Source organism: Monodelphis domestica, chromosome 4 (genome assembly GCF_027887165.1).
Source record: "Monodelphis domestica isolate mMonDom1 chromosome 4, mMonDom1.pri, whole genome shotgun sequence".
Taxonomy (NCBI): domain Eukaryota; kingdom Metazoa; phylum Chordata; class Mammalia; order Didelphimorphia; family Didelphidae; genus Monodelphis; species Monodelphis domestica.
Window position 1 is genome coordinate 179,735,567 of NC_077230.1, and position 16,173 is coordinate 179,751,739.

General features: G+C 39.2%; 1 protein-coding gene across 2 annotated transcripts in view; it reads right to left on the bottom strand.

The window, feature by feature from the left end:
* Window positions 1–1,880: 1,880 nt before the first annotated feature.
* Window positions 1,881–16,173, bottom strand: part of FASTKD1 (FAST kinase domains 1) — a 46,214-nt gene continuing 31,921 nt past the window's right edge. For both annotated transcript variants that reach the window (XM_007494329.3, XM_007494330.3), the window contains exons 10-15: window positions 14,379–14,507; window positions 12,905–13,036; window positions 11,199–11,312; window positions 3,342–3,480; window positions 2,912–3,026; window positions 1,881–2,105 (exon numbers count right to left, since the gene is read on the bottom strand). In XM_007494329.3, the coding sequence (XP_007494391.2) occupies window positions 1,992–2,105; window positions 2,912–3,026; window positions 3,342–3,480; window positions 11,199–11,312; window positions 12,905–13,036; window positions 14,379–14,507 (743 nt within the window). In that variant the 3' untranslated portion in view covers window positions 1,881–1,991. The remainder of the gene's footprint in view (window positions 2,106–2,911; window positions 3,027–3,341; window positions 3,481–11,198; window positions 11,313–12,904; window positions 13,037–14,378; window positions 14,508–16,173) is intronic.

Here is a 16,173-nt window from a genome sequence, read left to right on the forward strand (position 1 = left end):
TGGACTGCGTGTATCTTTTTTTTAAACAACAAAAATTTCTTCCAGATCAAGTTAAAAACCATTTCCTCAATACATCAAAATAACAAATTGCTAATATTGTGTTTAATAACAAAGAAAATAATGCAAGATTTCAGAAAGATTTAGGAACTATAGTATAGAATATTTTCATCATTTAATGAAAAAAGCCTTGAAGTAAAATAAGTCAAATTTAAGTGTTCTTTCTTTTCCCTATTTCTATTTGCAAGTCTGTGTACCCTATTCCAATTTCCAACTTTCTTTGATTTATCAGTAAACCAGTGATTTTATCTTTAAAAATTCAAAACCAGGAACTCTTAGTCCTGAAGCCATAAGCAACTATTGGGGGGGAGGAGGGGGTAGAGAGAGAGAGAACCTACGAGGAAACTGATTTATTTGTTAACCTACTGAATGGTGCATTTCTTGTTGGGTTTTTACTGACTGAAAGGTCCCCTGTTTGGAAACATAAGGTGGCAAGCAGTAAAGAAAATAATTCTATGATCTCTTCATAGAAGCTATGAAACCCCCAGGAGAGAAATTGTGTCCAGGTTACTTTTAGCCTTAGACTATAGAGAGTATATACATTCCTCACTGCAACACCAGACACACACATACACACAAGTCATCAAAAGTTAAGCACCTTTACCGTAGTTACTTGTTCAGTTACTCAGTCTTATTTTGCTCTCCTAGAGAAACTGGAATTCTCTACATGAGCCATTTCATCAAAAATCTTGAGACAATTTTTAGAATGAGGCTGTGGCTACTTCTGAAAAACTATCAAATTTACTTCTAATTTTAGAGTAATTCAGTAATTTCCCCCAATGAGATAGAATGCTGATGCTTTTTGTTTATAGGATACTGAAATACTTTTGATTTGATACCTTAGGTTAATATCTAGCACTTGTCAGTCACATGTAAGAAAAACAATGTAATGTCAGTTTAGGAACAAATGCAGTGGATTAATTTAACTAGCATTCACTGTTTCTATCCAATAAAAGCCCATGTGTAATTTTTAAAGATTTTTTTGTACTGGCTGCTTTAAAATCAGAGCAAAAATTATTTTAAATGGCATAGTAATATATTGGCTTGATGACTCTTAACTTTGTTCTGAGTTTCATGAAATCATTAACTGTTTTAAAGGTTACATTTTGGCAAATCTTTGCTTTAGAAATCAAAATGAAAATTCATACTGGAATGGTCACATAGAAAGGTGTAAAATATTGATGCAATTTTGACAAGACGATGGTGTTAATAAAATGTTTTAGATTACTATAACATTCAGTAATATTTGGCTACTTGAACAAGGGAACCATCATAGTTTGGTATTACATATATTTGTGCAATATTGAGAAGAATATCTTTTCTACTGTTAATTTTAAACTGCCCCAAGATAAAGCCTGAACCTTTCTGACTTGAAGCAAATAATCTCTAATTATCAAGATTTAGCAAGACCCAAGGGGACAATAAACTCCCTGATTTCAAAGCCCTTAAAAAAATGTATGTACATATATATGCATATATATGTATGTATGTATGATTAGCAATCCATTGTTGTCAAAAAGACCACATAACTTTCATACCAAAAGAAATAACAATGAAAAAAGTATGCAAAATGTTTAAATTGTGGGGGCAGCTGGGTGGCTCAGTGGATTGAGAGCCAGACCTAGAGAGAGATGAGAGGTCCTAGGTTCAAATCTGGCCTCAGACACTTCCCAGCTGTATGACCCTGGGCAAGTCACTTAACCCCCATTGCCTAGCCCTTACCACACTCTTCTGCCTTGGAACCAATGCACAGTATTGATTCCAAGATGGAAGGTAAGGGTTTAAAAAAAAAATTTTTTTAACTCCATTTGAAGAACTACAGATTTGTTACACAGTAACAATCTTACCTTTTTTAATTAGTCTTAAATATTTCACAATTCAATTTTAATCAAAATCATATTTTCTATTATAATTTACATCCAAAATGTGACATATCATAAATAAAAATTATAATCATGATTTGTCTCCTGGAATATATGCTCTTTCAAATACTTCATCCAGGCATCCTTTGTTGATAATTCCATAGAATTCCATACCAAATGAGGGATCTGTAAGATAGAAGATACAGATTGCTTTTCCTTCTCTACTTAGATTCAGATATGTAACCTATTTTTTAAATATAAGAGATAAAAGCTACTATGAAGCAAAGCTCTAGCAAGAATTTGGATCATTTCACATCCCACAGATCTGCAGCAGTTAATGGGGCTGTGCTTCTCGATGTTTCTTATGAACACCTCCTTCTGTTCCTGCCCTTTCTTCCTCTCTTCTCTTAAAGACCAATAACTGGGAGTTTTCTTCAATGTGCTTTACCTCTATCCCAACCTTACCCCTTTGGGGAAAAACCTCTGATGCTGGAGGCAGAAGACCTGGTTTCAAATCCTGCTTCTGACCTTTGGTATATATGTGACTGGGCAAGTCATCAAGCCATTCTTGGCCTCAAATTTCTCACTTGTATATTAGGTAGTTGAGGAGGGATGTGTCAGGAGGTTGGAGGGAGAAGGGCCCTTTCCAGCTCTAGACCTCTGATTTTATGATCCTTTTAAATACAATTGATCCCTCACTTAGTTATTCTGCTATCAAGGCAACAAGTTTTCCAAAGAAAACTATAACTGAAGAAATAAAAATGTTTTGCTGTCTTCAAAATATGAAAGAGGCAATTCTGGAATTTTCAAGTTAATGAAATAATTCTGCCCACTTCATATTAGGATAAAGCATCAATAAATCAAGAAGCATTTATTGAGTACTTAACTATGTATGAGGTAGCATGCTAGATGTTGAAATAATATAATGTTTCTATCCAGTGCTCCTAAGTACTTTAGTTTTCATAGTAGGGCATTCTGAGTTTGCACTATACCTGAATCACATGATAACCCAAAATTTCCAGGTGTCTTATTTTCATTGCAGACCTTCCTTTTAAGTGGGGAATATTTTTACAAAATGCTCGTGAATCCAAGAATTCCAAAGCAACCCTAAGTAGAACAAAAGGAACATTTACTTTTGACATCAAAACATGACACTTGAATAATTAGAAATTTCCAAGAAACAAAAATGTTTTCAATTCAACAAACACGTTTAAGTGCCCAGCATATGCAAAATGCTCTTTTAAAGTAAAAAAAAAAACCCTAAAGGAATTAAAAACACAAAAATCTCCTACTTAAACTTCTTAAAGTTGATCCATGTAAAAATGCAGTCATTTATAGCAAAGAGTTCCTTGTTTTAATTGATAAATCCATTGGTTAATATAACCTTGACCCAACAAGATCAAAAATTTAAATAAAATTTACCTTTGTGCTCCCGGTGGCAGTTCTGACATACTATGGTGGGTATCTGGTCCCCAGCATACACTTGGCAGCCCATTCAAAGCCACATCCTGACTTCTATAAGGAAGAGGCTTTTTCTTTTTATCCAGGATACATTCAAAATCTGAAAGACAGGATGGTAATCAGATGCATGAACAAGATAAAGCTCTCTTAAAAGTTACGACATTAAAAAGCACCTCCCAAAAGACATCCTGGCAATATTAAACATCCTTCCTTTGTCTTAATTTTACATTTTGAACATGGACCATAATGAAAATAGGGAAAGTAACTGCAACACTCAAAGTCATAAGAGTATACGTTTACAAATAAGAGCACAGGTTTGCAAGGCACTTGGTGTACATTATTTCACTTTCTCCTGTGGGAGAGGTGATGTTATTTCCATTTGATAGATGAGGAAACTAAAGTTCAAGAGGAGATAAGGGGCTTCAGAAATATTTCATTATACAGCTAATAAGTGGTAGACATGGGAGTGGGACCCACTTCCTGACTCTCACTCAGGTGAATGCTCTAGTAAGAAACTAGAATGCATTTACTGCCTGGCAGAATCTGTCCCACAGAACACCCTTATCTCAAGATTCATAGGTCAGTCTCTAACACTGGGCTAGCGCAGAATACATTCACAAAGTATTTCTTTTCTTCCAAATCTCTTACCTTCCCTCTTAGAATCAATCTTGTACATTGACTCCAAGGCTTCAGAAGAGCAGTAAGAGCTAGGCAATGGGGGTTAGTGACTTGCCCAGGGTCACACAGCTAGGAAGCATCTAAGGCCAGATTTGAACCCGGGACCTCCCATCTCTGGGCCTGGCTCTCACTCCACTGAGCCACTCAGCTGTGATCCCCCTCTCCCCCCAATAAACTAATCCCTAATAGGAAAACCAGAGGGTGGGAATGCTAATCCTTTCAGAATTATAGAAAATGAAACTGGCTAGGTCAAATCCTAATTCACTCTTTATTAGCAAATATTGCATCTTCTGAAAGACCAATTCTATCACAATCTAAGCTATAAATAGCACTAATTAACTTACCTTTTCATAGTTTCAATGAAGAAAAATCTACAAGACATTTATTGTATACTTTAGAAGTCATCTAGTCAGATCCTCCCTTCCAATGTGTAAGAATCCCCCCTGTAATTCCCCTGATACAGTCTCAAACCTGCACTCGACTAAAATGTCTACATTTTCTTCGTAGGAGCTGTTTACACTATGAGATACCTGAGCCACTGATTTTCTGAAGACAAATGCAGAATTTTACATTTATTGCTGTTACATTTTGTTATATCATCATCCATTCCAACACGTTGAGATATTTTTTAGTCTTTTTCTGCCATCCAATGTATTTTTACCTATTCCCTCCCTACTCCGTGTCACCTTAAAAACATAATAATCATATTTTCTATATCTTCATCCAAATTTTGGAAAATATGTTTAGTGAGGCAAGACCAAGAGCCTTAGTATACAGTATCACAAATATTCTGCTATCCCAGCTGTGTGACCCTGGGCAAGTCACTTAACCCCCTTTGCCCAGCCCTTACAACTCTTCTACCTTAGAACCAATACACAGTATTGATTCTAAGACAGAAGGTAAGAGTTTAAAAGAAAAAAATATATATATATATATACACACACACACATATGTATATATTCTTCTATGGCACTGATAATGAGTTAAGAAAAAAATAAAACACTATAGGAAAAAATTCATTTTCTTTCTCCTCACTGAGCTAAAACAATGAAAATGATGTGGAGTCAGAATTGTGACTCTAGGGCTATTTCATATCTAATGCCCTGACTTCATGATTCTTCAACGTTCTCGGCCTCCAAAGACCTTTAGCTCTATCAGACGTCCCCTAGTCGCCCAAAAAGCCACTCTCACGCCTTGGAAACGTTCCATCTTGAAGTTCTTGAATTCCTCAGAAGCTACCTGCCTGTCCCTCGCACAACTGCAGACTATCAGAGTTGAACAGGACCTCAGAGCCCCAGGCCTGAACAGGAACCTCCTCTACAATATCATCAACCAAGAGCCATCCAGCCTCGCTACTTCCACAAGGAAGTCCATTCCCCTCCTGCTCCGTTCTAGGAAGTTTCTCCTGACCTCAAGCTCATGTCTGCCCCTCTACCTTCTTCACCCATCACCCATCTTTCCCTCAGATGGCGACAAAGAAAACAAATCTAATAAAACCATCATGTTCTCCCTATAAAATCTTCTGTTTGGAATTTAAAAATCCTTGACAGCTTTGCCCCTTCCTCCTTTTCCATTGTCTTCTTCCACTTGACTCTGCCATGGCCAGTCATTCAGAGACCCTGGCCCCCTTGCTGATCTCCTGCCTCTGCCTTTCGTCGACTGTCCCCCACGCCAGGCTCACTTTGGCTTCTTTCAAGACTCAACTCAAGGGGGCAGCTGGGTAGCTCAGTGGATTGAGAGCCAGGCCTAGAGATGGGAGGTCCTGGGTTCAAATCTGACCTCAGACACTTCCCAGCTGTGTGACCCTGAGCAAGTCACTTAACCCCATTGTCTAGCCCTTACCACTCTTCTGTCTTGGAACCAATACCTGGTATTGATTCCAAGACAGAAGGTAAGGGCATAAAAAAAGAAAAAAGACTCAACTCAAATCTCACTTTGCCAGAGGCCTATCCTCTGGTTGCCCCCCACTGCCAGTACACATATGTACCCATACACATCATTCTTTGTGTGTTTTCTTTCCCATTAGAACCTGAGCTCAGCTAGGGCAATAAGTCCGTTTCTGCCTTTCCTAGTATTCCCAAACGCCCGGCATGTAGTAACTGCTTCATCAGTGCTTGCTGCCTAACGACGCTTCTCCGTGGCAAGCTGAAAACCCTCCTTTCCTTCACCTGATCCCGACCTCAGGATAACCCTGGAACCTTTTCCCCTTGCAGCTGGCGACTACCTCACCAACGGCCTTCACAAAAGAAGCACCCAACCCAGAACACAACATTCCAGGGGAAATCTGATCAAAACCAAGTATAGGAGGACTCGAGCATCTGGGGCTGCGCTATCATTCTGCCTGGGACTCTTCAGTGTGCAATAGAAAAACCTCCAGATTTTTTCCAAATGAATTCTCTAGCCAACTTGTAAAGCTGATTTTTTAAACCCAAAGCCGAGTTCCCACTTCTCCCTGTTAAATTTCGTCTTCTTAGCTTTAGCCCAACATTCCAGTTCAACATTCTAGGTGGAATCCAACTCTGCTCAATAGGTTAGACTATTTCTCCCAACTTTGTGTCACCAGTAGGCACCTGTACCTTGACCAAATCCCTGATAACAATGTCAAACAATATGAGATAAAAAGCGCAGTGCCTTGTGTCACTTGGGTCACTTAACTAGAAGACTTCTTCCAAACTGGCATGCAATCACTGAGTCAAACCATTCTCTGGGTCCAGGCATTCAGCCAGCTCTAGATTCATTTAATTATATTGTCATGAAGCCCACACCGTTTCACCTTGTTCACAATGTTATAAGGAAACGTTAAGTTAAGGGGGAAAGCGTGTGTTTGCAGAGGGCAGAGGCACGGGACAGCAGAGTGAGGAATTCTGGAATTCTGCAAGGGAGACTTCAGCTGTTGCTAAGCGATAGTTGGGCCTTGTGCTGGAGCTTTTCTCTCTGGTTTACCTGGAGGGGGCTGGCTGCCTTCCCTTGCTCACTGTTTCCTATCTGGTCTTCTCCATCCTACCTGCTTCCCGGCTGGCTGGCTGATATTTACAGAGCTTCCTGGTATGATCCGGAATTGTCTGGGCCAGCTGTAAGATTTAGTCTGGGATCCTTTTGGATCTAGTGATGTAAAGAACTGCCTTTAGGGGTCAGCTGGGTAGCTCAGTGGATTGAGAGCCAGGCCTAGAGACGGGAGGTCCTAGGTTCAGATCTGGCCTCAGGCACTTCCCAGCTGTGTGACCCTGGGCAAGTCACTTAACCTCCATTGCCTAGCCCTTACCATTCTTCTGCCTTGGAGCCAATACTGCGTATTGGCTCCAAGACAGAAGGTAAGGGTTTAAAAAAAAAAAAAAGAACTGCCTTTATATTTCATGTCACTTCCTGTGAGGCGGCCTTTGCAGACTTGGCCAGTAAAACTTGACTTGGAGGAGCTCTGAAGCGTGGGTCCTGAGACTGCTTCCCTTAGGAGACCGTGTGGTGAGTGTTAAGGCTGACTTCCCTTTCCCTTGACCCTTCTAAAGGTTCCAGCCTCCAAGGAGGCCCCTCATCTTGGAGGAGGACTCCTAGCTGGAAGTCAAGCTAGATTTAATTTTCTGGGAAGGCCCCTTGGCTGAGAGGCTTCTGAACTCCCCCTGGCTCAGACCAGGCCAGAGTAGATCTTTACCCCTTTCCCTCTTTCTCCTTCTTCTTAATTTCTTCCTTCTATTGTAAATAAACCACCATAAAATTCCATTCTGATTTGAGTATTTCATTGGGATTTAGAATTTAAATCCCTGACGACCACTAAATAATATATTCAGACTCAACCCAAAAATTTACCCTTAACAACTACCTATAATATCAACATAAGGGGGCTTGGTTTTGGTTAGTAGAGGTCTATTTATATTGGGGTCTGAGTCTTTAGACAGTTTAGTGTAGTTTGTAGTTTAGTGTAGTTTGAATCCAAGAAGACTCTTGGTTACAGGACATTAAGATCTGGAGGGGTTTTAGGTAGATTATATTAGATTAGAATTATCCAAATTCCCTTTTTACCTTCCCTTGACTAATAAATCCATCATCTATTCTTGATATAACCTGGACTGCGTTTGTTACCTCAATACAGGCTTTGCCTGGACTGGGCCTGTCAGCCTATAGCTAGCCTTCCCAAAGTTATTCTTCTGATACTGGCCCTACATTTAAACATCTAATAAATTCTCCTAAAACACCCTACATTACAACAAAAATCCTATGATAAATACTGTCAAATGCATTGCTAAAATATAGGTTCTTCACAGAAGAAAAACATAAAAATCAATCACGTGGTTCAATGAAGATATGTTTGGAGTTTTGGCATTAAAAGATCCCTCTATCACAAATATGAATAAAATGGAAATAGGTTTTGAACAATGATATATGTATATCCCAGTGGAATTGCTTGTCAGCTCCAGGAGGGGGGAGGAAGGAGGGGAGGGAAAGAATAGGAATCATATAAGCATGGAAAAATATTCTAAATAAATAAATAAATTTAAAATATAGGTTCCTTCCAATTCTAAATTCATGGTCTTTTGAGTTCTTTAAATTGTGAAATCACAGATCTGGATTTTTTTTTTAGTTATATAAATTGGTGTTGGAGTCTGAATTTAAACTCAGGTCTTTAAACCCTTGTGTCCTGTTCTCTTTCCACTAGCATCTCAAAGTCAACACATTCAAAACTAAACTTCTTATCTGTAACCTCTCCTAAAAAAAAAATCCACTCATAAATGGGAAAGGACCTGCTTGTACAAAAATATGTATAGCTGCTCTTTTTGTGGTGGCAAAGAATTGGAAATTGAGAGGATGTCCATCAATTAGGAAATGGCTAAACAAATTGTGGTATATGACAGTGATGGAATATTATTGTGCTGAAAGGAATAATGAACAGGATGATTTCAGAAAGAGTTAGAAAGACCTTCCTGGATTGATGCTGAGTGAAATAAGCAGAACCAGGAGAACCAGGAGTAACAGCAATATTGTGGAATGATCAACTGTGATAGACTTAGCTACTCTCAGCAAGACACTGATCCAGGGCAATTCTGAGGGTTTAAGAATGCTATCCACCTCCAGCACAAGACCTGTTGGAGTTAGAATGCTGATGAAAGCAGGCTATTTTTCACTTTAGTTTATTTGGGTTTATATTTGGGGGTTTTGGTTTTATAAGATTACTTACTTACAAAAACGATTTTGCATGATAATTTTGCATTTTGCATGATAATATGTATATAATCCAGATCAAATCAACTTCCAGCACCGGAGTGGGGAAGGGAAAAAGGGAGGGAGATAAGTTCTGTCATATAACTTAGGGAAAACTTGTGTGGAAAATTGATATTACATGTAATATGCCAAAAAAATAAAATCGACTTCTCCTGTCTTTATGTCTATCCTCTTAGTCCCCTGTGTCAAAAACCTCCAAATTCTGACTCCTTCAAAATCCACATGCAAAAGTCCTCCAAGTACTGTCATTTCTATCTCTGCAATGTCTCTTATATTTGTCCCCTCTGTACCATTGCCAGTGCTACACGGCCACCGCTCATTCAGGCCCCCATTACCACTGTTGGACTTCTCCAATGGCCACCTGACTGGTGGCTCTCCTGCCTCCAGAGTCTTCTCACTCTAATCCATCCTAAACATTGCAGCCAAATTTGCCTAATGCCCGGCTCTGATTATGTCCCTCCTAATTCCTAAAAACTTTGAATGTTCTCCAAATCCCTATTAAATAAAGTCCAGATTTCTTAACCTAGCATTCAGGATCTTCCACAAGCTAGGGAAACTCAGCCTTGGAAGTTCCTCTCTCACTTCTTCATATATCCCAGTTAAACTGGACTCCTTGCCATCAAGCAAATGCAGATCCTTATATCCTGGTCCTGCCTGTCACGATGCTTAGAAACATGACCTCACTTTTGTTGTTGTTCAGTCACTTCAGTCCTGCCCTCCCATTTGTGACCCCATTTGGGCTTTTCTTAGCAAAGATACTGGAATCACTTGCCATTTCCTTTTCTAGCTCATTTTACAGAGGAGGAAACAAAGGCAAACAGCATTAAGCGATTTCCCGAGTCACCTAACTATTAAGTGTCTCAGGACAGATTTGAACTTGGGAAGAGGGGTCTCCCTGACTTCAGGTCCAGCACACTAGCCACTGTGCCATCTGGCCACCCACCCCACTTACTCCTGACATTTTAAAATCATAGCTGTTGTACAAAGCCCAGTTCAAGTGCTGCCACCCCCAGGATTCTTACCTTGATCACTCCGCCTCCCCTAAACTTTCAAAAGCATTTGTTTTCTTTCTCTACCCCGAAGCACAGCTATCTGAGTGAGTGGCATCTTATTTCCTCTACTTGCCTATTAATGAATGTCTTGAGGACTGAGATCATAACTCAATCACCTTTAATTCCCTGAAGGCTTACCTCAGTGCTTCAGCCAATATAGAGGGAATGAAGGAATATATGAATGGTAAGAATTTAAAAATTGGGGGAAAGCTCTTTGTATTTCTTTTACATGTTCCAGCCAATATAGAGGGAATGGAGGAATTAAGAATTAAAAAATGGGGGGAAAGCTCATCATGTTTCTTTTACATGCTCCAATAGTAATAAATTGGCTTCAGCCAATACAGAGGGAATTGTATAAGTGGAATTTTCTACCTTTGGACTACATTCCCCAGAATTCCTTTTGTATCTCCCAGCATCCCTTTCCCTGATTCTTCACCTTTGTGTTGTTATGTAATTGGTTATAATTTCTCTGTGGTTCCTCCCTCTCTCTTCTTCCTCTAGATTGCGGTTTGAGTTAGTTAGCTCCCTTTTAACTCTAGTTGTTTTTTTTTAATTTTAATAAATCTCACAAATATAATACTTGAGTTATTGTATCAATTTTAATTCTCATAAAATAAAGGAATTAAGAATTTTAAAATAGGGGAAAAGCTCCTCGTGTTTCTTTTATATGTTCTAAATACTAATAAAATGATTTTTAAAAAATCTTTACTTTCTGTATAAAAAGTGATACTAAGCATTGGTTTCTAGCCAGAAGGGTGCTAATGGCTAGGTGACTGGGGTCAAGTGGCTTGCCCAGGGTCACACAGCTAGGAAGTGTCTGAGGCCAAACTTTAATAAACTGATCTGGATTTGGTCTTATTAACTGTCCGTGACTTACCCACTATATATCCGTAAGGAGTGAGAGCTGACGGTTGGGCATAATTGGGTCCTCCTAAGATTTCTCCCAACATTTTATAAACCTGGTGTGGTACTGCTTTGATGTTGTTTTTAACTAAAAGAAAAGAAACATGACTAATGAGTTAAATTATTCTCATTAACAATTAATCCCCAATAACAGAAACAAAATTTGGACTGTTTCTACAAGCCTAACCTGTACAAGAACAGTAACTTCTCAGTGTTTAAAAGATTAAGCTAAAAACCAGTCTGTGTGCTGTTTCTAAGATCTTGCTGAAATCAACCAGAGCAGCTGATGCCAGATCATGCCTCCCACCATCGAGCACAGAAGGGACCCACCAAAGGTGAAGAATGAGCTCTACATTTGCAGCAATACATGTTTTGCTTGATCACAGTTATTTATTTCAAGGGAAGACTTCTATTGGAGGAATGAGAAGGCTGGCAAAAAGTGGTGAGACTTTTTTTTAAAGGTCGTAACATATTTTTAAAATATACCAAAACTGGGTGGCTCAATGGTTTGAGAGCCAGACCTAGAGACTGGAGGTCCTGGGTTCAAATCTGGCCTCAGATATTTCTTAGCTGGGTGACCCTGGGCAAGTCACTTAACCCCACTGCCTAGCCCTTACTGCTCTTCTGCTCTGGAAACAATACACAACATTGATTCTAAGATGGAAGGTAAGGGTTTAAAAAAAATACAACACAAGTAGACAGCTGGGTGGCACAGTGGATTAAGAGCCAGGCCTAGAGATGGGAGATCCTAGGTTCAAATCTGGCCTCAGACACTTCCCAGCTGTGTGAACCTGGGCAAGTCACTTAACCCCCCATTGCCTAGCCCTTGCATCTATTTTGTCTTGAAACCAATACATAGTATTGATTCTAAGATGGAAGGTAAGGGTTTAAAAAAAATACACCAAAGAGGGCAAAATGAAATTTAAATGGGGCCAAAGACAAATAGGTCATGACCAAGTATGTGCTAGAAGTTTGCAGTTTCATATATGATCTTTTTTTCCACTGTTTTGCTAAGTTCATATAAAAAAGGTAAATTGCAAAATAAATAAAAATAAAATTAACTAGAGCTCCATTATGATTTTATTTGCTTTAGCAAGAAATTCTATAATAAAAGACATTTTGTAGGGTTTCATTAGTAAAAGATTAATTAGTATTTCCTTCAAACCTTGCCTTGGGCCACTGGTCTCAAGGATACTATTATCAAAAGGCTCCAGTAAATTCTTTTCATTTTTTAACCTTCACCTTCCAACTTAGAATCAATACTATGTATTGGCTCCAAGACAGAAGAGTAGTAAGGGCTGGGCAGTGAAAGTAAAGTGACTTGCCCAGGGTCACACAGCTAGGAATGGAACCCAGGACCTCCCGTCTCTAGGCCTGGATCTCAAGCCACTGAGGCATCCAGTTGCACCCTACAGTGAATTCTTAAGTCTTATATAACTTTCACAGTAACAATGAATAAGTAATTACCTTCTCATTATCTGAAACTCAGACACCAATATCTCATTAAGAAATTCAAACCTTTAATGACACATGTAAAACCCAGTGGAATTGCATGTTGGCTACCGGAGGGGGGGTGGGAGGATGGGAGGGAAAGAACACGAATCATGGAACCATGGGAAAATGTTCTAAATTAATTAATTAAATAAAATTTAAAAGAAAAAAGTGAAAAAAAATCCAAACCTTTATTTTCCTGCTGCTGACAATAAGAGTCATGAAACCAGGGAATTTCAAATTCAGGGCATTCCAAACAGACTGCTCTATTAAATTCCATGAGACGGCTGTAGATTCTCAGTTTTAAGAAAGGAGGCAAGTCTGAAATTTAAAATATTAATTATAATTAGAATCTAAGTCTGGTAGCACATAAACACTCTGATAACACACACTAGCTATTCCTCCTCCTCAGGATATACTCCTAACCTCCTCACCTCCTTCTCTTAGAATATCCAGTTTTTTCAAAACTCATCTCAAATACCTCCCACAAGAGACCTTTCCTAATCCCCAGATACTGAAGTCAATCCTGCTCCTCCTCAAAAATAAAATTATTTTGTCTATGCTTATGTGTGTATATGTTGGCTCCCCCAATAAAATGTAGGTAGGCGTCATTTCAATACTTCGCCTATAGTAAGCTCTTACTAAATATTTGATGATGAACGCACCATGTTAGTGATATACACTGTCACTATTTTAAGTTAAAAGGTGAAGAAATTAAGTTTATTTTTATTATGCTCTTAAAGAGTATATAGGACTTTCTCTTTAAAAAAAAATAGGGGGCAGCTGGGTAGCTCAGTGGATTGAGAGCCAGGCCTAGAGACGGGAGATCCTAGGTTCAAATCTGGCCTCAGACACTTCCTAGCTGTGTGACCCTGGGCAAGTCACTTGACCCCCATTGCCTAGCCCTTACCACTCTTCTGCCTTGGAGCCAATACATAGAATTGACTCCAAGACAGAAGGTAAGGGTTTTAAAATAAAAAATAAATAATAAGTAAAAACCCTTATCTTCTGTCTTGGAATCAATACTGCTATTGGTTTCAAGGCAGAAAAGTGGTAAGAGCTAGGCAATGGGGGTCAAGTGACTTGCCCAGGGTCATACAGCTAGGATGTGTCTAGATCAGATTTGAACCCAGAATCTCCTCTCTCTAGGTCTGGCTCTCAATCCACTGAGCCACATATCTATCCCTGACTTTTTTGCTTTCTTGAGGGAGAGTGTCTTTAAGCAATGTTATATATAAACTACATTTGGGGGTTACATAGCTAGCAAGTTATAAGATGCCTTTCTACCCATTACACTTTGCTGCCTCTTAAATGTATTATTTTAGAATTATTGGTGGCAGTGAGGTGGCACAGTGAGCCAGGCCTGGTGTTGGGAGAACCTGGGTATTCATCTGGCTTCAGAAACTTCCAGGCTGTGTAACCCTGGGCAAGTTACTTAGCCCTGTTTGCCTAGCTCTTGCCCTTCTTAGAATTGTTACTAAGAAAGTAAAGATTAAAAAAAAAATATATATATATATATAATGTAGAAAGAAGGGATTAGGACCTACTTCATGTTCTAGCACCTTATTTGTCTTAAGAAAATTTTTTTTCAGTTCACCTAAGGCTAGAGCTCTCTACACAAAATACACATAATGAATTTTTTTTAAATGTTACAGATACATACATTGAAGTTGTGAATCCAATTTGGCTAGGAATTCAACATTAAATATTGCCCTTATAAGATCTTCTGGAAAATGCTCAGCAAGGGCCAGCGTAAAACCAAGAAACACTAAGACATGAGGTTCAAAGACACCTGGAAAAAAGATAGGATGCTTAAATGAAATACACATAAAAACCCCAGGATCTTCATTTTAAAAGGCACAGAGCACAGTGAGTCAAGATAGTAGCATGGAGGCAGTGAAAGTTCAGACCTCTGAAAACCAAATGCTCCTAGGAGACTGAAAACCAAATCTAACAACAGGACAGAGCTAAGGAACCCTCCTGCTGGACTCAACTTAAAAGGTATGCCCTCAAAAAAGCCTGAATTTGGGAACACACAGGTTTAAGAGGAAGGAAGAAGGAAGGTCCCAGGACCCCTCCCCCACCTATAGTACTGAGCCTCCAGCAGTGGCTGGAATCTCTGGGTAGGCAAGAGTGCTAGTCTTGAGGGAGTACCTTGCAGGCAAAGCTGTGCCAGGCTCAGGGCTTTGAACACAGGTGGTGAGGAGGCACCTGGAGGAGAACCTCAGAGAAGGCAATCCAATCACAGCTGAGACACTCCATATCCCGCCCCCCCCACTCCTTCCCAAGGTTTTGGCCTCAGGGCACATCCAGATCTACAAGATCAACTCCACTGTGCTTAATCTTATCAAGCCTTCAGAGGGCAGGAAAGCCCAAGCTCCAACACCCCTTCCCCACAGACTTGCTGACTAAGCTCCAAAGGTGAAGACTGACAGAAAAGCCCAAACCCACAGATCCAGCACATAATGAGAGGTGCAAGACAACAGGCAACTACAGGGGGGAAAGAAGGAGCAAATATAAGTACACAACTGAAAAAGAAAAAAGAAAGTACAATCAACAGCTTCTATCCAGGCAATGAACAAAGAAGGATCAAGGAACACCAAGCAAAAACACAGAAACTCCAGCGAGTTGGACACAGGCTTTGGAAGAACTGAAAATACAATTCAAAACACAATTAAGAAAGGCTGAAGACAATTGGGAAAAGAACTTAAAAACTAAGACAAGTCATCTGGAAACAGAGGTACTTGAACTAAAACGAGAAAATAGTATCTTGAAAGCCAAAATTAATCAGCTTGAAAATGAGTCAAAGGAGATGAAAGATGAGGCAAAAAAAAATGAAAGATGACCTCCAAAGAAAATCAGACCAGAAGGAGAAGGATGACCAAAAAGCCAAGGATGAAATTCAGTCTAAAAACTAGAATACAGCAATTAGAAGCAAGTGATTTCACAAGGCAGCAGGAAACTATAAAAAAAAAAAATCAAAAGAATGAAAGAATTGGGGAAAATATGAAATACCTCATCTACAAAACAGAAGATTTAAAAAACAGGTCCAGGAAAGACAACTTCAGAATCATTGGTCTACCAGAAGAACATGACAAAAGAAAAAGCCTGGACATTATCCTACAGGAAATTATCCAAGAAAACTGCCCAGACATTTTAGAACAAGAGGGAAAAAAGTGGATATTAAAAGAATCCACAGATGACCTCCTGTACTTAATCCCCAACTGACAATACCCAGGAATGTTATAGTCAAATTCAAGAACTACCAGACCAAGGAAAAAATATTACAAGCTACTAAGAAGAAGTCATTCAGATACCATGAAACTACAGTGAGGATAACACAGGATTTGGCTGCACCTACACTGAAGGACTGAAAGGCATGAAATATGATGAATAATTCAGTGGTTTCCCATTACTTCTAGAACCAAACTGCTCTACTTAGTATTCAAATTCCTTCC